Source organism: Punica granatum, chromosome 3, assembly GCF_007655135.1.
Source record: "Punica granatum isolate Tunisia-2019 chromosome 3, ASM765513v2, whole genome shotgun sequence".
Lineage (NCBI taxonomy): Eukaryota > Viridiplantae > Streptophyta > Magnoliopsida > Myrtales > Lythraceae > Punica > Punica granatum.
Window position 1 is genome coordinate 14,463,928 of NC_045129.1, and position 25,441 is coordinate 14,489,368.

The window sequence follows — 25,441 nt, forward strand, 5'->3', positions numbered from 1 at the left end:
CGAATATAATGTGAGACTGAAAAATCAACATCTTGTAGAGTTCGTATCACCCATTTCTTTTGCATCTCTCTTGACATTTGGTAGAATTAACACATGCCATCTTGATGTATTTTTGTTTCAATGTTATATTTTCTTCCTCTAAGGGATTAATTCTTTGACTCTCCATAACCTTTCTTTGGATAAGTTTAATTAGAAAGGTGGGGGTGAGAATGGTGTGAGAATGTTACAAAAGATCTTAACTCTTAATTATTTTTTATATTATTATTTTAATAACTTTTCATAATTCTTCATAGCAACCTAATATGATGGAATTAAAATGTAGAAGTTATAAATTTATGTTATGAGAGTTTTACTATTTAGTGGACCGACTTATCTCGATCTAGATTAGTCAAAATCCATTGGACTTCTAAATACCATGATATACTCAAAAAATAAAAATAAATAAGTTATGAATCGTTATTCCTTCTTAATCTCCCCTTCTTGAAAAGTTTAACATCTTTCCATAACCTACCCCTTGATACGTGTCGATAACCTTAATGCAATTACAGTGCAAGGTGCCAACAAAAACTATTATTCGTCAGCATGTGAAAGTGGGAAGCGATCCGAGTCAGCACGTGGTAGGCATCTGCATGAGGCTCACACGTGTCACCCAGGAAGATTACCTCTGCCCCTTTAAATTAGCGACAGATAAGATCGAGAAAATATTCAAAGAACTAATTGTAAGTGAAAATTTATGAGTTTATTCTTTTAAACATTTTTATTGGGTGTTATAAATACTAATGGAAGAGTGATATTCATCCAATAGTTGCTCGAGGAGATCTCACCGAAATCTCTCAAATCGGTTGCTTCGCATCATATCACACCTCCCACTCCACACTACAGTTTTGACTGATTAATTACACCACCTTCAGCACCATTTTATTGCTTTGCTCGATCAGTTGACCTCTCCGGGTTTGATCGCAATCTATCTTTTTCCGATATATGAAAATGAGGCCAAACTCGCAGAATCCGCTGAACCTGAAATCCCTGAACCACATTTCGCTCGTGTGCCGATCGCTGGAGGCGTCCATGGACTTCTACCAGAACGTTCTTGGGTTCATCCCCATCCGGAGGCCCGGCTCCTTCGATTTCGACGGCGCTTGGTATACTTCTCAGTTCACTTCTGCCGGAACAATGTCAATGGATTGATTAACAACAATAACAGCCGGGGAAAGGATTCTGATTTTCAGATATGCTTCTGTTTCTTGATGAGCATAGGTTGTTTGGTCACGGAATCGGGATCCATCTGTTGCAGTCGGACGAGCTGGAGAAAATGCCCAAGAAGGCCACGATTGATCCCAAGGACAATCACATCTCTTTCCAGGTATCCTATTTTTTACATAAAGCCAGTCTCATATGGTATAAGAGCACGGGTTCAAGACTCTATGGACGTGTATGTGATCTCTCATTTATTTAATTTCGCTTCTCCTCCACGTGTGAGGAAAGTGTTCATGAATAAAAAGTCCAATCGCTCCGTTATCTAATAATATTTGTTAAGTGTATCATATGAGTATAATGGGCAAGGTTAATTGCTAGACGTAATATTTGAGTTGATTTTCTGTATATTCAAGTTAGGATTTTGACAGATTTATTTTTGTATTTTATTTCGGTGCTCCATGCTACAAATTGGAGTCTCTTATTGTATCTGATTCACGACATCGAACGTAGAATTCTTCTCTCACTTGTCAATATTAATATTTTCAAATGGACGGTTTTGACCATGTTAAATTTTACGATTTCGAGGTTTTGAACCAACTGGAATTGATTCAAGCGGTTGACACTTGTTCCTTTAAATAATGCCTTTAAATGCCTCAGGTTTGACTCTTCTTTTTACCCCTTTGTGGGTGATTGTCTCGAACTGAATAGTTGAAGTCCCATTGGACTTATGGATATCGGATCCACACCAAAGAAAAATTTTACCATTTAATTCTTTATAAGTTAGTCGATGTTTATGAATATGTATGTAGCAGTGTGAGAGCATGGGGGCTGTGGAGAAGAAGCTGAAGGAGATGGGGATAGATTACGTGAGGTCTATGGTGGAGGAAGGAGGGATCCACGTCTACCAGCTCTTCTTTCACGACCCAGACGGGTTCATGATCGAGATATGCAACTGCGACAACCTGCCCATGGTTCCGCTGGCTGGAGAGTTGGTCCTGTCGTGTTCTCGGGTCAACATCCAGAGGATGCAGCGAGAGCCGCCCCACCAATACCATATCCAACAGCACGCCCCGCAGCAGATCAAACAGCCGCTCGTCCAGCAGTAATAAAATGTGACGTTGTGCCATTGCCAAGTTATGAGGGAAATGTTTGATCTAAGTACTATACGGGACCATGACTTGGTGACTCAATTACCAAATAAGTTTAAAGAAGCTTTTGGAATGTAAGATCTTGGTTTGAATGAACTCATTAAGATTTGTTAATTGCGCCATACAGTGATTGTACCACGTGATTTTTCTGTTTCATTTGATTTCTTAACATCGTTAAGAAATGGGCGAGCGACCATCGAAACTTGGTGGAAAGAGCATATGTTATACTATATGAGGGAAACAGGACTACCTGTGCTGCCTTTCGGATCTTAGAAATAAGCTGTTACTTTCACCCAAAAGAAAAAGAAATAAGCTCCTACATCATCATGGCGAAAACACACTGTATTTCTTTATTACCTAAAGTCGATTTTGTTTTGGTAGAAAAAAATTGGGAATTTTTTTTTTAGTGGGCCGTCGTACCTTCACTGGACCTCGGAGTTTTATCCCACATAACAACCCTTATGGTCGCCCCCACCAAGGTGCTCAGTGATCACTAAGGGACAGCTTACATGAGCTCCCTCTGGTTCATGTAAACCTCCTACAAACAATTCTAGCTCGTACATACCTCTTGTCTTAGAAAAGCTGCAGTTGCATGGGAAGAATACTCGAACTCGAGACGTTAAGGCAACTGTTCTAAGCCTTAACTACCAAGCTGACAGGCTTCGATAGTTTTATAGTCGGTTAACTAAAACCATAAACATACTGGTAGTTATAACAAAAGATAAGGACCAATCCCTTCTTTCACTATATTATAATTTTCAAAACCTCACTTTTTATAAACATACTTGTGATTTTAATATTTCTGCTTCAATTGAATCTATACTTCATTTGGAAATATGGTGACGGTTGCATAAATACTTTTTTTTTTGCTAATTTTTATGTAGAAATAATGTTTGGTAAATAATTTCAAAACCATGATTTGATTTATTTTGGTGGTATTAGAAATATTAGTTTTCTCTAGCAAGATATTAGGTGCATATAAAAATTGATTATGCTTATTCTCTATTTTAGGTATTAACTTTGAATCGATTCTATAATGGAACCACAACTTGTATTCCATGTTAGAACATTAATTTCAGCTATTAGATTTCACTAGCTTTTAATCACATCCGTCCATTATTTACATATTTTGCCTATAGTATTTCTAGTCCTTCATATTTTCACTTCATAATTTTCGCCTAAAATACTATACAACTGTTCCCGAATCTTCTCCCTACATATACCAATCACATTCTATCACGTCACCGAACTAGACCATAAAAATCGATTTTTAAAGAAAATCAATCTAATATAAGCCGGACACATTAGGGATATGTCTTCAACTTGGAAGCGGGTTTTAATTTATGGACATGTCGTTTGACTCGCCATCCAAATGTAAGCGACCCTCCAATTTTATTGTACTTATGTGACCCGATAGATTTGTGACGTCATAAAAGATCTATGAGCCTAAATTTTATGTCTTTAATATTAAAATGACTAGAAAAAACTAGCATTCCATCATAGAACATAATTTGACGCTCCATTGTAGAATTTGCCATTGACTTTAATATTAATAGTTTAAATAGTTAAAACCCACCAAATACTTTTATTTATTCTAAAATTAATACTTACTTTTCAGTAATTATATTTCAGTATTTTTTTCAATAACAGCACTTCCGAATCATACCTGTGTCTTGAATGTTCTATTATCGCCTTAATTGAATATTATAGGATAGGATAGGATAGAGATAAGTAACACTATATATTGATTTCTTTTTCTTTTACATTTTAATATTTTGAAAGGAGAAATCTATACTATTATATTGGTGTCCCATGATTGTTAATTTCGGTACATTTTATGGAATTATCCTTTTTCCTCTTTGCTCTATTAAAGAAAAGTAAAATTGAGCAACTAATACAAGAACACAGTAGTAAAATTATCAAATTTTAGATCCACATCTCCAATTTCTCTCTCTGCTTGCTCAATGTGGTCATCTCTCACTCCTATTTTTGCTTTTTCTTCACCACTACTCCCTCTCTCAACCTATATTATTTTTCTTCTCTTAAAAAAAATTATTTCTTTAATGATTTTCATCACAATTTTTTTTAATTTTTAATAGCCCTATTATGTATAATTAAGGATGGTATGTAATGATAAAAATACAGAAGTAAAGTTTTAGATCAATTTTTTATTGCATATGAAGTGGATAAAGCGGATAAAAAATCGAGTTTAACAATGAGATTGTGAATTTACATGCATTTAGATATTTTTGACAATACCGATCAAGCACTGAAATATAACTTCCGCACTTGAGAGTGACTTTGGCTTATTTACTTGCGATCACAAAAATTAAGTTAAAAAGCACTTGTCAGCATAATGAAGGTAACAAGAATACGTGGGGACGATCCTGTAGGATCGCCAACGACCATTGAGGTCTCCGCAATAACCTTGATTTGGGGAGGTAGCTGCCAACGAGCCCTCACAGTTCACCCCAACCCCAATTCTCTTTCTGCAATTATTTTTCAATAATTTTTTTTATTTTTTTTAAATTTGATTAAAAGTCACATCGCGTCCATTCTGTCAGTTCCATTAAGCCACACGCGCACCATCAAATGCCAAATGGGAGAGGTGACATCGTGATATACGCGATATGTAAGTATTAGTTTATGATTTTGCATGCAACTAAAACAAGTTCTTGATGGAATTGAGAAGAAACTTAAAATTGAGGCTCCTTTTGGTTTATAAATCCGAAACAGAATTGATCAATACATGAGATATATGAGTTCAAGATTAATATCCAGGCAAAAATAAATGAAACAGTTAGTTCAGCACAAACAACTGTATTTCTAAATCCATCAAAAGAAAATTTAATCGTTTTAGAGCCCTCTTGCCAGCATCTACTCATAATTCTCAGTAGACTCGAGCCTCTGAAGCAGCAGCTGCTGCCTGAACTTCTTGATGAGGACATTTGCCGTAGCGTCAATGTCTTCGGCCAGCTTCCTCTCGAGCTTCTTCTGAGCGGCCGAGGAGGGAGAGCCGGCGGAGCTTCATGACGTGAGGCGTGAGGAGGAACCATTGGGCCGTTCTTCTTCTTTCTTTGTATTCCTATTCAGTCTCTGATGGGCTGGGATTTGATTCAAATAAGGTGGGATGTCTCATTGATGTCTAGGCCTGTATTGAGTCTATTTTATAGGAGGAATAAAGTTGTTAGGCTGCTGATATATAACGTTCGGCCGTGGGCTTAATTTGTTTGAAATTATTTTATAATAGAGTTCAGCAATTAATATTGCCATATGTAAGAAGAAAGAAGGAAGCAACAAAATGAGGAGGCTGAACAAACCAAGATGAGTTGGTTCAAGTGCTTCAAAGTTTGTTTCATTTAAATAAGTTTTCGAGTTTGAATATTGCGAATGGAGAAAGTCCATGATCGGAAGAGTTTTATTCCTTAGTGTATTCAGAGCCCGTTGGATTTTCGGATATTAGATTCTACACTGAAAAGAAGAGGAGGAAGAGCAGATGCCCAACGGAATTAATATAAGTAATCTCATATGGTAACGCAGAATACTAAAATTGGCAATTTTGTGGGAGCATCTCTTTCAATTAGTTATACCAATTAACATTATTTTTCTTTTTTTGGGTGAAATACCAATTAACATTATTAAGGGGGAACATGTTCCATTCATTGTTTAAACTATCAGATACGTAAAGGAAACATGGTATTCGAAACTAGTGGTCTTCCGACAAATCAAATCATGCATGAATCCATTAACCGGGGCAAATAATGATCACTTAATGGGTTATTTTCAAGAGATTTCGGGTTCGATTTTCATTCTTCCAACTTAAAATATATTTTACTTTAATATTTTCTTCTAAATCTATATCTTAAATGTTCCACTATCGCCTTAATCAAATATTATTGAACAGAGATAAGAGACGGTATGCTGATTTTATTTTCCTTTTCCCTTTTGTTAACTAATGTGATGTCTGATTACCTAAAATAAGTGTTTAAGTTAATATTTCAGCATTTTTTTAGTAATAATATTTCAGCACTTATTTGAATTAAGATTTTTTAACAAATATATAAAAAAAAATTGACTTAATTTTGCAATTTGGATTCTCCCAGTAATGTTTGGGATTATGATGCAGCATTACTTCATGTCAACTTTTTGCTCTCGAAAGGGTACAATTAGGAAAATGTATGAGGACTCCACCTAGTTTCTCATTCCCGGCCTTCGACACGTAACCCGACCGTGTTGTAGACGAGTTCAGCAATCATCTTGTGAAGAATTAGCTTTCTAACAGGTAACAAGCAAACTATAACTCAACATGGCATCCTCCAACTTTTTTTGTCATTCCAAGAATAATTAGAACTTGCTTCCAAATCAGCTTAGCAGGAAGGCATCGGAAGATGAGATGATTTTTAGGTTCTTTCGAGTTATTACAAGGAAGAGAAGAAACTTCTCCAGAGCCAATTCCCCACTGCCCATTTGCCTCTAGTTGCAGGTCCATTCATTCAGACTGGCAAGCCACGATTATATGCTTCTTTTACACCTCATTGTCTCTATCCCCTCTCTCTCAATCGCTTTAAACTTTCTGTTTAACTTATAAATAAGATAAATGCGGCTCCGATCGGTGGTCACCACCGTCGTTGTAAGGTTGATTTAAGATCTCTGAGTTCACTGGCCACCTCGATTTGGGCTTGGTAGCTGCCGAGGAGGTCCCCATAGTTGGCATCCCTCCTATTCCTGCAATTAAGCTTTTATTTTTTTCTTTTTATTTTTATTACAAAATTCATCGCGTCCAATGAGTCAGGTCCTTAAACCGCACCATATCAAGTCCCAAACGGGGGAAGCGACATTGTGATGATATACATTAGGCGAAAGTATTAGCCTCTGGTTTTATGTGCAATTGTAAGGGATTTGTGCTAAAATTGTTGAAAAGCTCAAATTGACGTTGTTTTGGGTTATAAATTCAAATAATAACAATTATAACAATAAGAATTTACAACAACTTTTATTCTTAATTAACAGAATCCATTAATTCACGAGATATGAGATATGAGTTCAAGATTCATATCTAGTCAAAAATAAATGAAATAATCAGTTCAATACAAACAAATTGAAGTCAAAAAATCCATCAAAAGCAAATTAATCCTTTTAGAGCCCTCGTGCCAGCATCTTCTCGTAATTCTCGATCGACTCGAGCCTCTGAAGCAGTAGCTGCTGCCTGAACTTCTTGATGAAGGCCTCTGCACTAGCGTCAATGTCTTCAGCCGGCTTCCTCTCAAGTTTCTTCTGGGCCGCCGAGGAGGTCGGAGCTGGAGGAGCCTGATGAGAGGCGTGAGGAGGAGCTTGATGAGAGGCGTGTGGAGGAGCCGTTGGGCTGTTCTTCATTCTTCTTATTCCGAGCCCTGTCTGTGATAGGCTGGAATTTGATTCAAATACTAAGGTGGGATGTCTCGTTGATGTCTAGGTCTTGTAGGAGTCTCTATTTATAGGATAGGAATAAAGTTATTTGGCCGCCGATAGATAATATTCGTCCGTGGGCTTTAACATACTTTTTGACTAGTTAATGTTGTTAGAAAATTATTTTTTAATTAGTTCTGCAATAAATAATATATATGGCCATATTGGGAGGAAAGAAGAAGGAAGCAGCAAAAAGAAGAAGAGCATATGCTAACGGAATCAATCTTACATAGGAAAGGAGAAAACTAAAATTGGCAATTAGGTGTGAGCATCTATAACAATTAGTTATAGCAATTGAAGTTATTAGTGACATGGAGAACATACCACCAAATACGATGGTCTTGTCATAACAAACTTGCTCTCATGTGATTTGATAACCCTAAGGTGAGTTCGAATTCCCTCTATGCATTTTGAACTTGGGGTACACCAACTCCTTTTAATTATACTAAGCTTTTGGTAGTACTATGCTGACAAGACCAGTGCTTGCGCTGGTTATTGAGTTCATCTGACATATTCGTGATTGAACACGAGAGTCCGAATATTGCGTAACAGGATACGATAATATTGTTATTACTGTTGCCCACCATTTTACTTATTAAAAAAAACAGAGAGACAGGGAGAACATGCCCCGTTGATTGTTCAAACTACCATGTGGACGGGAGAGGACGGGCATGTCCGAAACTAGGGGTAGGCCAATACCGACTTTGCCTATTGAGCGCATTATAACAGCTATGAGGGATGGACAGAGGGGTGGCCGAGGATGGGGCAGGCACTCTCCCTAAAATTCTGATGTTCCAAAGAAATTAGTATATCGTCCTTCAAATTTTTATGAAATTACCGTAATTCATCCTCTTTAAATCAGAAAGTTTTAAGGACCTCGTCTCCCTCGATCTAAATTCTGCTTGTGTCACTGATAGCTATAGCATAAATCCATTAGGCATGAATTGATCAGGCCAATCGTCTTCGCTAAACTTCAGACCGTTAACACGAGAACGTTCGCGCAGTAGGACGATCTCAAACAATTAAAAATCGGAAATTTTCATTGGTAACTGGTTGAACTGGAAAGTTGCCATTGAGGAGTGCGGCTGAAGTCATGGGGAGGTCGGGACCGAAAGAGCCCAAGGAAGGCGCCGCTGTTGGCGCTATGGTCAAAAGGAATAATTGATTGATGGCCTTAAATATGAAGCATGGCATCTCTGCCTAACTGTTCAACAATGAATCAATCAATTATGAAACTTATTATTAGCACTAGTCGTTGCTTTAATAGGTACGCTATTGCATGCTTATCTTTCTCGTATATCGTGGAAATTGACGAGAGAAACATGACCTTTGCACATGTCTATATTAAATAAGGTAGGTGGATAAATAGTACGGATTGGTGTTTTGCATTATCGGTTTGCATGCAGTTTTGTGTATGTTACATAGGTGTTGACCACGTCTCAATTTAATATGTGATTTGGAAACTGATTGTGCAGAACTTATATATACTTAGAGATTGGATCAACGGGGATGATGATGATGATGATTGTCATTCTATAATCAGTCCAGATTTCATTAAATCGATTTTGTGACAGAAGGATTTCGAATAAACCAATGATAAGAGGCCTATTTAATTTAGATTAGGACTTACCGCCCAGAATATATAAAGAGAACTCTTCATGATGAATAAAAGATGACGGCGGTATTGGCGACCTTATCGCTTCCCACTATATAATATTTTGACTCTCGTGTTCAATTACGAATAACATATCTAAAGAAATTCAGAGTATTTGGGAGAAATCCAACCTACTGTTCATAGGTTGTATGTTGGTATCCGAAAATATGAATACAAGTATGGAAAGTGTATCAAATTGATTATACACAATTAATGACTTGTTATCTATGGCTATATTTCCCTATACTCCCCCGCAAGCACAACGGGGAGGGAACAACGTTGAGCTTGGACCGAAGTGCTGAGAAGCGAGAACTAGTAAGTCCTTTGGTAAGACAGTCGGCAAGTTGATCATTGGTGCTGATGAAGCAAATGAGCAGCTGCCTGTGAGATACACGTTCGCGAACAAAATGATAGTCTATTTCAATATGCTTGGTCCGAGCATAAAACAAGGGATTAGCTGTGAGATAGATAGCCGAGAGATTGTCACACCATAGAATTGGTGGACTTGATAACCAAACTCCCAATTCCGAAAGTAAGGATTGAATCCAAGTGACTTCAGCAGTGGCATTAGCCAGGCTCTTATATTTTGACTCAGTGCTGGAGCGGGCTACAGTTCGCTGCTTCTTGGAGCTCCAAGAAATCGGATTGGGACCAAGAAAAATAGCGAAACCACTTACAGAGCGACGATCATCGGGATTGCCCGCCCAATTGGCATCAGAAAAACCATGCAGGGAGGATATAGAGCCCGGTTTAAAATGAAGACCAGTAGTAATAGTACCCTTAAGATACCGAAGAATGCGCTTTACCGCCGACCAGTGAACTGTAGTAGGTTTATGCATGAATTGGCACACTTGGTTGACAGCAAATGCAATATCGGGTCTCGTGAGAGTCAAATATTGAAGGCTCCCAACAACACTCCGATATAGAGAAGGATTATCAAAAGGGTCACCATCATGGAGAGAAAGACAAGCGCCGGAGGTAACAGGTGAACTAATGGGCTTACAATCCAACATGGAACCCCGCGAAAGAATATCATGGATATATTTCGCCTGAGTGAGATGGAGTCCTGTCTTGTCAAACTTAGCCTCCATACCAAGAAAATAGTTGAGTGGTCCTAAGTCCTTCATTGCAAATTCCTGATGAAGAGCAGTCATCAGTGAATCAAAAGGAGCACCTGGAGTTCCCATGAGAATAATGTCGTCAACATACACAAGGAGAAGAATAGTGTAATTCCTGCCCCGTAAGATAAATAGTGACGAGTCTACAATTGAGCAAGTAAATCCCAAGCTCAGAAGAAAATTACTCAAACGTTGGAACCAGGCTCTGGGAGCTTGCTTAAGACCATAGAGAGAGCGTCTCAGGCGACAGACAAAGTCTGAACGAAGAGGATCGATAAATCCAGGAGGTTGGCTCATATAAACTTCCTCACTAAGATGACCATGAAGAAAAGCTTTCTTCACATCCAGCTGTCTAATAGGCCACTGAAGAGAGACAACTATAGAAAGAACGACTCTAATAGTAACTGGCTTGATGACAGGGCTGAATGTCTCCTCATAGTCAATGCCTTCCCGCTGATTAAAGCCCTTGGCAACAAGACGAGCTTTATACCTATCAATTGTGCCATCAGCCTTCTGCTTGATCCTGTAAACCCATTTGCAGCCGACAATATTCCTCGAAGGAGGAGCAGGAACTAGGTCCCATGTATGATTAGTAAGTAGAGCTTGGAACTCCTCTTCCATGGCGGCTCTCCAACGTGGATCTTGTTGTGCCTTAGAGAAGGTACGAGGTTCCTGTAGATCAGCAGAGACAGAGAAGGCAGTTGGATGCCGAGATATGACGAAACGAGGAGCAGGAAGGGTCCCATCACGAGACCTGGTCACCATAGAATGAGTCCTCTGAGAGGCAGGATTATCAGCCTGAGCAACTTGTGCAGAGTCCATGGAATCATCAGACTGATTGATGACTCGAGAAGCCGGAGATGCCACATCACCATCATGTCCAGGAGAATCTGCAAGTTCATGAGAGCCAGTATGTCTGGAAGGATCTCCTGTATTATTAGTGGACATAGGTACGGAAAAGACTGGAAGAGGAATGTGGGATAAAGGGGTATCTGTAGAAGGGACATTATGTGGAGGTAATGATGTCGTCCCTGGAGCACGTGCAGGTGAAAGAGGAGTCTGCCTGGAACCCACTAGGACAGATGACCTAGAGTGATATGGGAATGACTGTTCATCAAAGATAACCTGGGAGGATATATAGATACGACCAGATGCAGGATCTAGACATTGATATCCTTGATAATGAGACGGATAACCAAGGAACACACAAGGGACAGACCGAGACTCTAATTTGTGACGAGTATATGGACGTAGATAAGGAAAGCAAAGACACCCGAAAACCCTTAAGGCAGAATAATTAGGAGGTCGTGCATAGACAAGTTCAAATGGAGACTGAAATTTGAGCGATTTAATAGGAAGAAGATTGATGAGATAAACTGCAGTTTCAAAGGCATAATTCCAGAATTTTGGAGGTAAAGAGGCATGAAAAAGTAAGGTAAGACCCATCTCAACAATGTGTCCATGCTTACGTTCTGCTGAGCCGTTTTGTTGATGAACGTGAGGACACGATATACGATGGAATATGCCATTGTTTTGAAGCTCAGCTTGAAAGGCGTGAGAAAGAAATTCTTTAGCTCCATCAGACTGTAAGAATTTGATTTTACGGTCAAACAGATTTTCAACCTGTAATCGAAAAGCACGAAAAATAGATAGGACTTCGGAACGAGATTTCATCATATAGAGCCAGGAGAATTTGCTATAATCATCAAGGAAGTGAATATAATATCGATACCCATTGTCAGAGGTAATAGGTGCGGGCCCCCAAATATCAGTATGAATGAGTTCAAGAAAGACATTACTTTTATTAAGAGTAGGTGGAAAAGAGTGGTTCACAATTTTCCCTTGTTGACAATTGACAAGCGGAGCAGACATGACCGCTATGGTCATTATTCAAGGAAATAAACGCAGGCAAAGTACGACGAACAATAGGAAAGGAAGGATGTCCAAGTCTTTGATGCCACAATATAGTAGACTTGGTGGTAGTAAGGAGAGCATGTGGAGCACGGGTACATCTGTCTTCCGGCTGGAAACAGTACAGACCGTCTCTAACTGGTCCCCGCATGAGCTCCCGGTGCGTGTGAAGGTCCTTTACAACAAAGAAATCAGGATGAAATTCAAAGAAACAGATATTATCTCGAGTAAATTTAGAAATGGATAGGAGATTTTTCGAAATTTGAGGACAATGAAGAATATTTTTCATGTGTAAAGGACGAATATAGGATGGAAAATTAGAGGAACCTGTAGCTACTGCAGGTAAAGATTTACCATCTCCCAAGAATATTTGGCTTGAGGTAGGATAGTCATCCTGAACATGCAGATTTGCCAGGTCATTACTGATGTGATGAGTGGCTCCTGAGTCAACATACCAGTTGAGATCATGGATTCCTGCAGAAGAAGCTTGAGCAAAATAAGCCTGCCCATCACGAAGCTGACAGTAAAGAGCGGAATGTCCAACTCGATTACAAATTTGGCAAATTAAATTATTGGTAGGCGCAGCGGACGGCCCGGATCCAGGCCCGGTGCCATACTGAGGCCCACGAAGAGAAAGGCCGGTTCGGATATTCTGCCCAAGGGCCGGTGGGCCGGAAAAATAAGAGAAATGAGCCGGATTGCGAGTCGGGTCATCGAATTGACCCGATTTCCAGGTCTAACCCGATTGCCACCCGCGTCCTCCTCCTCCATTTCCTGCAAAATTAGGGTTTCCCCCATTAACAGAGGAAGCTCCCCCTGAATTAGGGTTTCCGCCACCCTTATTCTTCCATTTTCCTCCATTATTCTTGCTCTTTCCGCTCTTGAAATTTCCGCGCCCCTTTCCTCCATTTCCGTCGGAGTAGTGCACTTCGACAGGCGGTGGTCCGAGAAGTCCAGAGAATGGCAGCATGACCGATTGCGGCACGGTGGAGGCAGAGAGTCGACGGGATTCGTTGTGAAGAAGTAGATTGGTAAGTTCATCTGTCGTCATAGCCGCGAGAGACGGAGATAGTGCTAGAACCAATGGTTCCCAATCGGACCCGAGACCTGTGACGATTGCTCGATTAATTTGCTCAGACGACTTTGGCTTTTCGATCTGAGCAAAACGTGTTGCTAATTGGCGCACGGCATTGATGTATTTGATCACTGTTTTTCCTTCCTTTCGTAGGTCACGCCACTCCTGTTCGAGAAAATCGACTTGAACGGCTGTTTGAGCCAGGAACATGGTCTCCAGGGCAGTCCAGGCTTCATGAGAAGTCTTCAATCCAACTATGTTGCATCCAATTTCTTCTGTTACAGCAAGTATAATGCAGGTAAGAGCGAATTTATCTCTCATTACCCATTGTCGAAATGCTGGATTGGTAATGGTAACATCATCCCTTGAGATTGTTCTCTCTGGTGCTGGTATATTTCCTTCGGCATAGCCAAGTAAGTCGTATGTTTCCAGAAGAGCGCTCATAATACCCTGCCAAAAAAAGTAATTACCGCCATTTAGCTTGATTGGTATGGTGGGGACTGTTGCTGGAAGAGGTTGAAGCTGGCTGGAGTTGGTTGTTTCGGTAGGAGCTATTGCAGGTAAAGGTTGAGGTTGACTGGAATTGCTTGTTCCAGAGATGAAACTGTTTACAGCAGAGGTTGGATCAGCCATTGCACAGTAGAGGAAGGCCGGAGAGATTGTGAGAGAGGCTAAGAAGGGCAAGCGAAACGGGTGTTATCCCGATTTAGAGCTCTGATACCATAAAGAAATTCAGAGTATTTGGGAGAAATCCAACCTACTGTTCATAGGTTGTATGTTGGTATTTATAATGTAATTGTGTACAAAATATGAATACAAGTATGAAAAGTGTATCAAATTGATTATACACAATTAATGACTTGTTATCTATGACTATCTTTCCCTATAATATCAAACGAACTCAACAACTAGCGCTAGCACTAGCCCTTCAGCATATATATCACCACCAAATGCTTAGTATAGTTTACAGAAGCCGATATCTTTCAAGCCCATGTACGAATAGCGCATTTTTATTGAATGTTACAAAAAATGCGTAGACAAAATTTGAACTAGAGACCCTGATATTAACAAACTACATGAGAGTAAATTTAGAATCATTAGACCAGTATCTTTAGTGTTAAATATAAAGAAAATTCTGGTATATGAGAATACTTAGATTAATTAATAGACATGTACATGCATGTATTTGTAAAGAAAATTTTACAATCTTATCTTATCTTATTATGAATTTATTTTAAAATCTTAAAACGGGTCCATCCTCACCTTAAGAGTAGTCCATTTTTTTTTGTACTTTCACATGCTTTTTTTTTGTACTTTTTTTTTATACATTTTTTCTCCCAATAGATGGAGTATTCTCTCGAATATTTTTTCGATCATTGCTTTTGATTATGTTTCCTATGCTATTCATTGTTTCTTTTTAAATGTTAAAATGGGTCCATCCTCACCCTAAGGAGATTAGTCCATTTTTTCGTACTTTCACATGCCTTTTTTTACTTTATACTTTTACTTTATTTTTATAAATTTTTCAATAGATGGAGTATTCCCCGGAATATTGTATGCATGTTTCCCATCATTGCTTTTGGCTATGTTTCCTATACTATTCATTGTTTCTTTTATTATTATTTTTTCAAATGTTAGAATGGATCCATCCTCACGTTAGGAAGAGTAGCCCATTTTCTTGTACTTTCAGATCCTTTTTTTTTCCTTACTTTTTACTTCCATATGTATAGAGACACCTTAGGGAGAGTAGTCTTTTTTTTTTGTACTTTTAGATGCCCTTCTTTTTACTTTTAACTTTCATATGTGTAGAGAATAAAATACTCGCGTTACACATGATAACATAAAAAATTAATAAAAATGAATATATTTAAATAATAATGTTTTAACTGATAAATAATAATTAATTTATAAAACATATAAAACAACTCCATCCTCACATTTTTAACTTTTATTTTTATTTTGTTTTTATATTTTTTTAATAGATGGAGTATTCTCCTGAATATTATATCTCGCAACAAAAAGCTAGTTGTACGTGTGAGGGCACAGATTCATCAAGTACTCATCCTGGGTCCACCACGCTCTGTCCTTGATGAACTACGGTGGACGACCCCCACATTGATTTTCTAGGTTTCGAACCTGCGATATTCATGACTTTCCTGGGCTCATGTTTTCCATCACTGCTTTTGGCTATGTTTTCTATACTATTCATTATTATTTTTTAGTATTCTCTCCTTTTCATATATATAGAGAAGAAAATACTCGCGTACATGTAACAACATAAAAAATTATTGAAAATGAATAGATTTAAATAATAATATTTTAACTAACAAATAATAACTAACTTATAAAACATATAAAACAGGTCCACCCGATGGTTACCTTGCCACCCACAAAAAGGAAATATATTTTTTTTCAATTTCTTCATTCATTATACAATACCTACTTTCATTGATCACTAATTTAAGTAGACTCTTTGTATTTATGACCTTAAAAATGTCATAATTTTTTGGTGAAATGCAAGGGTACAATACTAGCTTGTGATTAAGACCAATTATTATTTGGACAATGATTTGGTCATAATTATGAGATGTTTTTAACAAATTTCAAGCTAAAAGTAAAGTTTGGTATTTCAAACTAGCGATCATACATTTATAAATGAAAGTATTGAAAATTCAAATTAAAATTAACAGGTAAAAATGTTAGTTTAATACAATATGACATACTAATTAGCATAATCTTTTAGAAAATTTGGATTATTTACTTTCGTTCTTTTTTTGGCTCAGCAATCGATGATTATCCATTGATAATAAAAATGAGTACAAGGTAAAATGCTTAAGAGAAGATTACAAGAACATAGAAAATACGGCAGATCACCGAGATCACTACAAAGGAAAAAAAACAATGTGACAAAGCACAAACAATAAGCACAAATCTAATTGCAGAAATCATTCCAGTTGTTGTATGTTTGTTTCTAACCTCTCAAATCTAAACTGAATATGGCCCTAGAAAATGCTAGGAAACGGAGCCGATTGCAAACCATATAAAGCTGCTACTGTGCAATCATAGTTTATCATTTCTACATATAAATGGTTTTAGAGTTTCACTTAATTATATTATGCATTAGTTATCACGTAATCTAATACGATAAATTGAAAGATTGACGAAAAGCTTTTTCAACTGCGGCATCCACGGGTGTGCCCTAGAGAGAAGTTAAATTTGAAAGCAATAGTTGCTATGGATTCTAGAGTTCACGCTAAAATACTATAACCGTGTTTATTGTACTATCACTTTTTTATACGTGAAATTTTAAGACCTGGGAATAAATTATTTAAAAGTTCATAAGTTATTTATGAAAGATATCCGTGTAAATCGTTTCAAATTACCCATACACAAAAATTGATTAAAATCGTAAAGAGCCAAATCTTTAGTTTTAGTTGATGAACAATAATACAGAGCCTTCAAAATTTTCAATTTCAACACTTGCTTATACCTTATTCTTACACGTACTTATATTTTGGCACGTATATGTTGAGTCTACTTTAGTTGAATAGCTTTAGATAACACGGCAGAACCATTTCGATCGGAGATTTGATATTCGATTGATCTTTTATGAGGTAAGCTATAATAAAAAAAAAAAGGCTTATTTGATGGAGTTTAAGTTTACTGAGACTTTAATATATTTTTCTCTCTTTTTTCTTAATAACATATATTACCAGAGAAAAAATAAAATTAATTTTAAATTGGTCATTACCCAACTTATTATACTTATTTTAAGTATTCTCTAAACTTTGAGAAGAGAAAAGAAAGTAAGAATTATGTTCATTATAATGAAATATATTGGAATGGTATTAAATAAGGCATATTGGCACACACTCTCGTCTGGTAATTAAGAGATTTTAAGTTTGATACTCGATCGAACTACCCGTGCTCTTATATTAGCTATTAGGATTCTTATTTCATTAAAAAATAAATCGGGCGGGTTATTACAAAAAATAATAATTAAGTGATTGAAATATTGTTGTTGCTGTTGTTGGTGCAGAAAAAATCTGATTATCTTGAACCGAACTCCTGGACATATGTTCTCGAACGTGTAGCCATTCAAAAATCGAGAAAGCGTGGCTCTCTTCTCTCCTTTACCTCCTCCCTTATGCTCCCAGATTCTTTGTCCACTACTAAATCAAGAGCTGCTGAAGTATCAGAGGGGTAATCCGAGGCACACTCTCGGCTCCCCATTTGACTTGCAGGCAGGGGCGGAGCCAATGTTATGGCATGGGGGCAATTGCCCCCCTGAACTTTGATTTTTTTTCAATTTTATCTCAAAATTATAATTTTTTAATGTAAAATTAATATTTTGTCCCCCCGAACTTTAAATTTTTTAAATTTTGCTCCAAAAGGATGAGTTTGCCTCCCCTGAATGGAAATCCTAGCCTCGCCCCTGCTTGCAGGGCTATGCTAAGGAGAAAGGAGGGAGCTCCCAGGAGATGAAGAGGGGAAACAACTTAAGGCCCGCGTCTTAGCTCAGGAGTTCGGTTCGAGATAACCGGTTTTTTTCCACATCAATTATTATTATTATTATTATTAGTAGTAAAAATATATTTGTTGGTGAGACCACACGGATATTCTTCATCTCCGTCCCTCGGTTTTCATACTGCGTGTATGGTTAGTCTTAGATTGGGTTGAATTGGGACCGAATGGCTCGGAGTTGCTTGTGTTTCTTTTTGTTTTGTATGGTGTGTTTATTACCATTTTGTATGGTGTGACCCATCGCAATTACAGACCAAACAAGTTTTTGGTCCTTTTCTAAATTAAATTGAAGCCCAACTCAATTGAAGGTTATAGCCAGCCTATGGAATTGTAGAAGCTTGATGGACTTTTAGGGCTCGACCCAATTTTGTCAAGAATTTGAGGATAAGAAGAAGACGTTAATTTTATCATTGTAGTGCTGCCAGAAGTGGGAAATAATCCCAAAGTAGTTGGTGGAGTGAAGTAGTTACGCACATTCAGTGAGAGAGCAGGACTAGCACGTTCATGAAGATGTGGTAACTGACAGAAGATGTGAAGATCAGAAAAGAGAAGCACGTAGCACTATGTGTTCACCTACTTTGGAGGAGCAAAGGATTAAAGTTGCACGTTCTTCAACTCCTCAACGTTGTGCAATATCAGAGTCTCGACTAAGAGATCATAGGAACATGGTGCTTGGAGAGTAAGGCCAACCTCCTCTATAAATAGAGGTCCAGGGAGTCAAGGATAACACGCGCTCAACACACCCCAAAACCAGTCAAAACTCTACCAACATGCTGCCTCACATCTGGCCTTTTGTTTCCTTAGCTTTTAGAATGACCCATTTCCTTTCAGCTTTCAGTTATTCCATCAATTAATTTCCTTCAAGTTTGTCTCTGTTGATCCCAACAAATTTTTCGTGTTTTTGTTAAAAAAATCTGCCTGCCTACCCCTCTCAATGTCCTATCCCCTTCCATCTCTCTCATATTTTTCTTGCATTTTTGAAGTCTCAAACTCGAGACCTCCCACCCCCATTAGCCCTCCCCTCATGCCATTTACTTAACTATAGAGCTACAAACAAGCATTGTTCTTGTCATTTATCTACACTTAATTATATTTGTATTACTTGTCCTTATATTTTTATTTTTAAAAAAACCAAAAACTTGTAATATTAACAAATTTTCATTGATAATATATATATTTATTTAATAATAAATTCAACATGATTTATCTATATAACACACGTGATATTTATTTGAAAATAACCACATCGGTTATTTGAACGATCTAAATAGATTTTAATGTAACATAATCGAGAATTTTATAGACTTTCTCTTACTAGTTTGAACATGCTTTTTCCACTACTATTTATTTTGAGGTTTTATTTCTGATACTATTTATTTCATTAATTTTTTTAAAACTTTTCATGTACAATATTAAAATAGTAAATAACTATAAAATACATCTATTTATGACTCGTGCTCCGAGCATAAATATAATCGTAATTATAATGTTCACGCGCTCCTAACGTAAACATTATATTTATATACTTGTATCTATATATTTTCTTTTCAAAAACTCAAAATTTTAAATATTCAAATTAATTAATTTCATATTTACTATAAATATTGAACACTTTCAATCCTAAATTAAATTAATTTTATATTTAACTTACAATATAATATTCTCTTCACAAAATATAATTTATATGTGATATATATCTCTACAATTATTATTGTAAAATAAATATTAATTTTCTCATTTGATATTTTTTTTTACTTTTTATTAAAAATTATTACCTTTTAATTTACATAGGGATTTCCCTCAGTAAATTATTTAAAAATATAATTTTTTTTAAATTTTATTGAGGAAAAAAATCCCTCGGTAATTACTGGGTAAATTTTTTTAAAAAAATATTTTTAAAATATTTTTATTTTACCAAGAGATTACCGAGATTTTTCCCTCAGTAATCTTTTTGGCCATCTTTACAAACCTGTTAACCTGTGAATTAGTGACATATACCATTCTACTCCAATTGTTGACTTTCATTACTTTATCTTTTTTTAGATTAATTTGATTGGGCCTTCTACTTTTAGGCTTTGGTGGTAAAACAAGAATTTTAGGATATCGAATTCTTCTAGTGACATCCGCCTAATTTGATTCCGGAAAGGTATTACCGCGTCAAATTATCACTAAAATGTTGAATATTCAATAAATAATTCAAAGTTTCAGCATAGTAATGGATCGAATTTGACCAGAAAATTCAAGATGCTGCTTCACTTTTTTCATTTCATAACATGTGCCTTCACCTTGTATGGACCATAATGTAGTAATAAGATTAATTTGCACAAACACATCGGCTGTGATAACTGTCAAGAATTGGATAGGGTCTAGAAGGGAATAAGAAGAACGTATATAATCAAAATAGGGGGATGTTATGACGGTCATCGTATCGAATGTGTTAGACAAGTACATGATTGGTGATAGCAAAACCAATTTACTACTAATTAAATCCGGTCTCCTTTCGTCTCCTGTGCGTATCTAGTTTTGTTTTCCCTTTCTTATTATTCTGTACATTATTCAATAAATCAAAGGACAATCATAGATGGAACTTAGACAATGCTGTAGCAGCTCCTTTCATCGACTTTTCTTTTCACCGTACCTTGCACCGACCGCAACATTTTTGCACATTACGGACTGGAGTAGCCCTTCAACAATATCCCTTTAAAATTTTTAAATATTAAAATTTTTCTAAAGACCGGACCAGTGAGAATTTCATAAGGTTTTGTATTGAATCATTTCAACGTTGCTTATTTTTTGTATGATTAACCATTAGAACTCTAAATTCAATTTACTTATCCATGACAAAACATGCCAGTATGAGGCCCAAGCCCAATAACTCGGTCAGTCGACCTTGGGCCCACAAGGATTGTGCCAATTGACCAACCCAAGCCCAATATTCGGCCCTCTCGGAGAGCCAACCAGAACTTCGGACACGGGACAATGGAGTGAGTGTGAGCTCAGCTGCAATGGCAATGGAGTCTCTCCACAGATTCTCCCTCCGTCTCCTTCCCCTCTCCGCCTCCCACTCCCGCCCCTTCCCCTTACCAAAAGCTTTCGGCACACGGACGCCTCGAATACCGGACCCTTCCCGGAGTCTAAACTTCAACCTCCTCACGACCCGGAGAGCTCAGAGCTACAACAACACCTCTTCCTCCTCCTCTTCGATAGCGAGGGCCGGGTGGCTCCTGAGTCTCGGCGGAGGAAGCAAGACGATGGCGGGCTTGCCGGACATAGTGAAGGCTGGCGACCCGGTTCTGCACGAGCCCGCCCGAGAAGTTGACCCGTCGGAAATTGGGTCGGAGAGGATTCAGAAGATCATCGACGATATGGTGGCTGTCATGCGCAGAGCTCCCGGAGTTGGCCTCGCCGCTCCTCAGATTGGACTCCCCTTAAGGGTATGCTGAGCTCCCATTTCAAAATTTTGCCTTTGCGGTAGCACTGAGAATTCAGTTCTTTTCTTTCGGTGCTTTTGCCCAACAAGAAGAAGTGTGCTTCATCTTTGAGGTTCGGTTCGAGACCCGCGAATGGGACTTCATTTCTATGGAAAACTTATCTAAGCTGTCTGTCAATGTTTCTTTGGTCACATCGTTCTTACTTAATTTGCGTCTATTGGGACAACGCTGGTGGATGGGATATATTGAGCAGCACTGCACACTGCTGGAGCTGTAGTCTTACATTTCTTTGAGGAGAGACGCCATTAACTGTAATCAAGATTAAACTATGTCATGCCATTTGGTGATCGACGAAGAGATTCACTTGTGATGCTTGCTTGTTATGCATACTCTGCGGGTGTTTGTAATACCGGTTCTTGCCGGCTCGAGCACCTTCGCGACAATATTTCTTGACAATGTTGTCAAGTTCTTTTTCATGGGTTTTGCTCCCTGTTTGGATGTTGGAACTGGAAGGGGGAGCTTCCTCCTTTTTCTGGGAGAATTATTATCTAGGAGAGAGTGGAAATTATATATGATTCTTGCATTTCATCAATGACTTCCGGTTGGAGTGAACTAAAGAGATTTCTCTGACAAAAGTATGTGCTTTATTGATCCGGCAATGATACATACAATGGCAGATATCGAGTAAATAGGTTTTGTGGTCCAGTAATGTACATTCACCTCCTTTGGTCCTCTCCTTTACCAACACCATTTAAAAATGGGTGTGGTTTTCCTTTCCTTTATCTGCCAACTTCCCTTCCCTTTCCTTTCCCTCCCTCAGTGACAATCATCTGACTTTTAGTTTAAGTTATGTGGTTCTGGAGTGTAGGTTCATTTGATACATAGCTTCTTCTATCAGCTGCTGTGGAACGATTTGAAGATATGACATCATGTTGGCCATTATACTTGAAAATTCTAGATTTCTTGGTTGCTTGTTATGAATATTTAGTTACAAATTCATTACTTGTTGATTGGTCTTAGGAAGGATCAGTCATCATTATGAATCCAATCTCCCAGAAAAGTCTAATTTGTAATAACAACGTTATGATTGTCAAGTTTGCAGATCATAGTTTTGGAAGATACTAGAGAGTATATCAGTTATGCCCCTAAGGAAGAGATCAAAGCCCAGGATCGACGGTCTTTTGAACTTCTGGTATGGTTGCTTTCTATATTGATCTGAAAAGAGGCAATAGCCTTTGTAGTTCGACTGCATATACATGGAACTCTCAAAGAATTGCTAAAATATGCTATTTCTTTTGAACCAGGTTATCTTAAATCCAAAACTCAAAAAGAAGAGCAACAGGACAGCACTTTTCTTTGAGGGTTGTTTAAGGTAAAAAAGCCAAAACATATTTAAGACTTGTTTGGAGAAAATGGCAACAATTGTTTTATGCCTTCAAATTGGTATATATATTTCCTTGGTATATATCACCTCAAAGTTACTTTTTTTTTTTTCGATTACACCTCCTTGGTATATCCTTGGTATATATCACCTCCTTGGTATATCCTTGGTATATATCACCTCCTTGGTATATCCTTGGTATATATTTCCTAGTTGTATTAAAAAAAGAAACTGAAACAACTTTTATAATTGATCACTGGAAAATTCTAAAAGCAATTCCTCATGGACCCTAAATTTTTTTTTCCTAGTATGTTTTCTTTTCTGGGCTGCCCTTTCCTTGTACTGAAACTCCTCATATATGGCCTAATCTTTTTCATTTTGCTATTTTCATTAGTGTTGATGGATATAGAGCAGTAGTGGAGCGGTACCTAGATGTTGAGGTTTCAGGCTTGGACCGGGATGGAAAACCCATTAAAGTAGATGCCACGGGATGGCAGGCTCGGATTTTACAGCACGAATGTGACCATCTTGATGGAACTCTTTACGTTGATAAGATGGTCCCCAGAACATTCAGAATCACCGAGAACTTGAACTTGCCTCTTGCTGATGGATGCCCCAAGCTTGGTGTTCAAAATCAGTGACTGAGGATGACATTTCATAGGTACGAATTCTTTCCTTCTTTCTTTGTAATGACCTGATTTGGTGTACACTGATTCTCAGAATCAGTCTTATCTCTTCTTGCACTTTATCCTTTCCTTGGTGAGCATTTCCATTTCTGGGTGGAATGAAAATCTATTCCACGTGGCCCATATTTTGTGATGTAATACGTTTTCATGTACGGTAGGTAAAGGTTGCTCCTTTCAGTAGTGAACATCTATGCACCGAACAAGTATTTTGGAAATGAGGTCGAATTCATCCGTGTGGCTTATATATGAAAAGTTGAATCACTGATTGAGGGACAAAATCCATTGCATTGTTGGTGTCCTTGTCTCCTAAATCATGGAAACCCATGAAACATGCCTTGGACATGCTTGAAGGAAAACTATTCTCAGCGAGATGGAAATAAATTGCCGTGTCCTCTGAGCCATTCCCTGTGGTTGGAACCTTGTAAGGGATAAAAGGAAACATCGCATGCCCAATTTAATGCAGTTGCCCGGCAATCCCAAAACTAAGGTGCTCAGGCACCTTATTCTATTTGCAATAACCCGGAGAAGATCCAAACATACTAAATGTGTATAGTACAGGCTTATCCTCGTCCTCAATATTGTTCGCCCGATACTTCGATCTTCCAGTTCCATCTAATCTCTAGAGCTCTCTGTGAAGCAGGAATCCCTCTGTTGGTGTTGAGGTGGTCCATGTCAATTTGTCTATTATCATCAGATCATATGAAGGACAATGGCATTGACAAATTTCAATGGGGGACCTTTGGGATTTGTGGGTTCCTCCTATCTTCAGTCAGTTGCTACGAGAAGCCACCAAAATCCTCTGTATTATTAGACACAGAAAGATTTGTGCCCTTTGATCCCCCAGCTTTTACCTTTCGGCGATTCTTTTACATTCTCAATCTAGTTTACATCACATGTTTCATGTCCGAAACTCGGATCAAGGAAGATCACTTACGATCCTGATCCTTTGAAAGGTTGATGATTCCCAAACTCAATGTGGGGAACCATTTTTGTTCTTTTTCTCTGATATCATGTTCCATCACACATGCGCTGCACATGTTTGAGTAGGACCACCAGAATGGAGAGGCTGCACCCCGGGATCAAGTAAGACAGGTGCCATGATTTCTTCATAATCTGTCCATTTTAGCGCCCGGGATTGATTACCAGAGCGATGTATATTGGACATCGACGTTGTGAGGGCATCTACATTGAATGATTGCCAACCGCATGCATCGACATTTTAATGCCCTAAAAGATTCTTTTATTTGGGACAGGTTCTCTAAACCCGTATGGTTCACGACTATAGCAGCAAGAGTTGCACGAGATCATGGAATCCCATGGCATGACTCTCATCCTTAATTGCATATTCCGCAACTTCACCTGATCAAAAAGTCGTGAGGCTCCACAGGACTGAGTTACAGTACAGACCCCGTGATTCTGCTTTGCTCTGCTCGGCTCGGCTAATGAACCAGACACATCCCAGTAATCCTTAAACCATCCGAATGACATACCAAGTACACTGGTTCTGTCAGAGGAGAATTGCTCTCTCTCTCTCCCTCCCTCCCTCCCTCCCTCCCCCGACCCGACCCCCAACACACACACACAGTGTCTCTTGCAAAACAAGAAGGGGAAAAGCTTGGCGGAGGGTCCCCACACACAGACACATCTAATCGTCGGTGATCCCAATACCTCTGGCATAGATCTTCACGAAAAAAAAAGGAACGGGTCTTTTGCAGTCTGCGGCGATCATAACGGCTTCTCTTCCTTTTCTTGCCCTATTCGTATTCTACTTTTCTCGACAGTTTTTCAAGGAAAAAAATAAGAAATTAATAAGATATCTCATGACCCCATAATGTGGAAGAATCAGTTCAAAGGAAACGGATGAACAAAGG

The 25,441-nt window shown here is 38.1% G+C and overlaps 3 protein-coding genes across 6 annotated transcripts; 2 read left to right on the plus strand and 1 right to left on the minus strand.

Annotated features, from left to right (window-relative positions):
• Window positions 1-775: 775 nt before the first annotated feature.
• LOC116199196 (metallothiol transferase FosB-like) lies at window positions 776-2,467 on the plus strand. Of its 2 annotated transcripts, none has more exons than XM_031529483.1 (3): window positions 776-1,142; window positions 1,258-1,363; window positions 2,007-2,467. In XM_031529483.1, exons 1-3 carry the CDS (start codon window positions 982-984, stop codon window positions 2,301-2,303), a joined length of 564 nt encoding a protein of 187 aa, XP_031385343.1. In that variant the 5' UTR covers window positions 776-981; the 3' UTR covers window positions 2,304-2,467. The 2 variants fall into 2 exon arrangements, with proteins under 2 accessions (XP_031385343.1, XP_031385344.1); XM_031529484.1 differs by having other exon boundaries at window positions 778-1,142; window positions 2,010-2,467.
• Window positions 2,468-7,313: 4,846 nt separating this feature from the next.
• Window positions 7,314-7,803, minus strand: LOC116201215 (pathogen-associated molecular patterns-induced protein A70). Its single transcript, XM_031532356.1, has one exon. It carries the CDS (start codon window positions 7,716-7,718, stop codon window positions 7,482-7,484), a length of 237 nt encoding a protein of 78 aa, XP_031388216.1. The 5' UTR covers window positions 7,719-7,803; the 3' UTR covers window positions 7,314-7,481.
• A 13,238-nt stretch (window positions 7,804-21,041) lies between these two features.
• LOC116200059 (peptide deformylase 1A, chloroplastic/mitochondrial) lies at window positions 21,042-24,576 on the plus strand. Of its 3 annotated transcripts, none has more exons than XM_031530729.1 (5): window positions 21,042-21,506; window positions 22,606-22,695; window positions 22,808-22,875; window positions 23,279-23,545; window positions 23,729-23,848. In XM_031530729.1, the coding sequence occupies exons 1-4, from the start codon at window positions 21,078-21,080 to the stop codon at window positions 23,523-23,525; spliced, it is 834 nt and encodes a 277-aa protein (XP_031386589.1). In that variant the 5' UTR covers window positions 21,042-21,077; the 3' UTR covers window positions 23,526-23,545; window positions 23,729-23,848. The 3 variants fall into 3 exon arrangements, with proteins under 3 accessions (XP_031386589.1, XP_031386586.1, XP_031386588.1); XM_031530728.1 differs by lacking the exon at window positions 23,729-23,848 and adding an exon at window positions 24,211-24,576 and having other exon boundaries at window positions 21,043-21,506; XM_031530726.1 differs by having other exon boundaries at window positions 23,279-23,848.
• Window positions 24,577-25,441: the final 865 nt, after the last annotated feature.

Coding starts and splice junctions, on each gene's coding strand:
- LOC116199196 (XM_031529483.1), top strand. CDS start 982: ATGAAAATGAGGCCAAACTCGCAGAATCCGCTGAACCTGAAATCCCTG. Junction 1,143..1,257: donor TTCGATTTCGACGGCGCTTG/GTATACTTCTCA, acceptor TGATGAGCATAG/GTTGTTTGGTCACGGAATCG. Junction 1,364..2,006: donor ACAATCACATCTCTTTCCAG/GTATCCTATTTT, acceptor ATATGTATGTAG/CAGTGTGAGAGCATGGGGGC.
- LOC116201215 (XM_031532356.1), bottom strand. CDS start 7,718: ATGAAGAACAGCCCAACGGCTCCTCCACACGCCTCTCATCAAGCTCCT.
- LOC116200059 (XM_031530726.1), top strand. CDS start 21,078: ATGGCAATGGAGTCTCTCCACAGATTCTCCCTCCGTCTCCTTCCCCTC. Junction 21,507..22,605: donor AGATTGGACTCCCCTTAAGG/GTATGCTGAGCT, acceptor TCAAGTTTGCAG/ATCATAGTTTTGGAAGATAC. Junction 22,696..22,807: donor GACGGTCTTTTGAACTTCTG/GTATGGTTGCTT, acceptor CTTTTGAACCAG/GTTATCTTAAATCCAAAACT.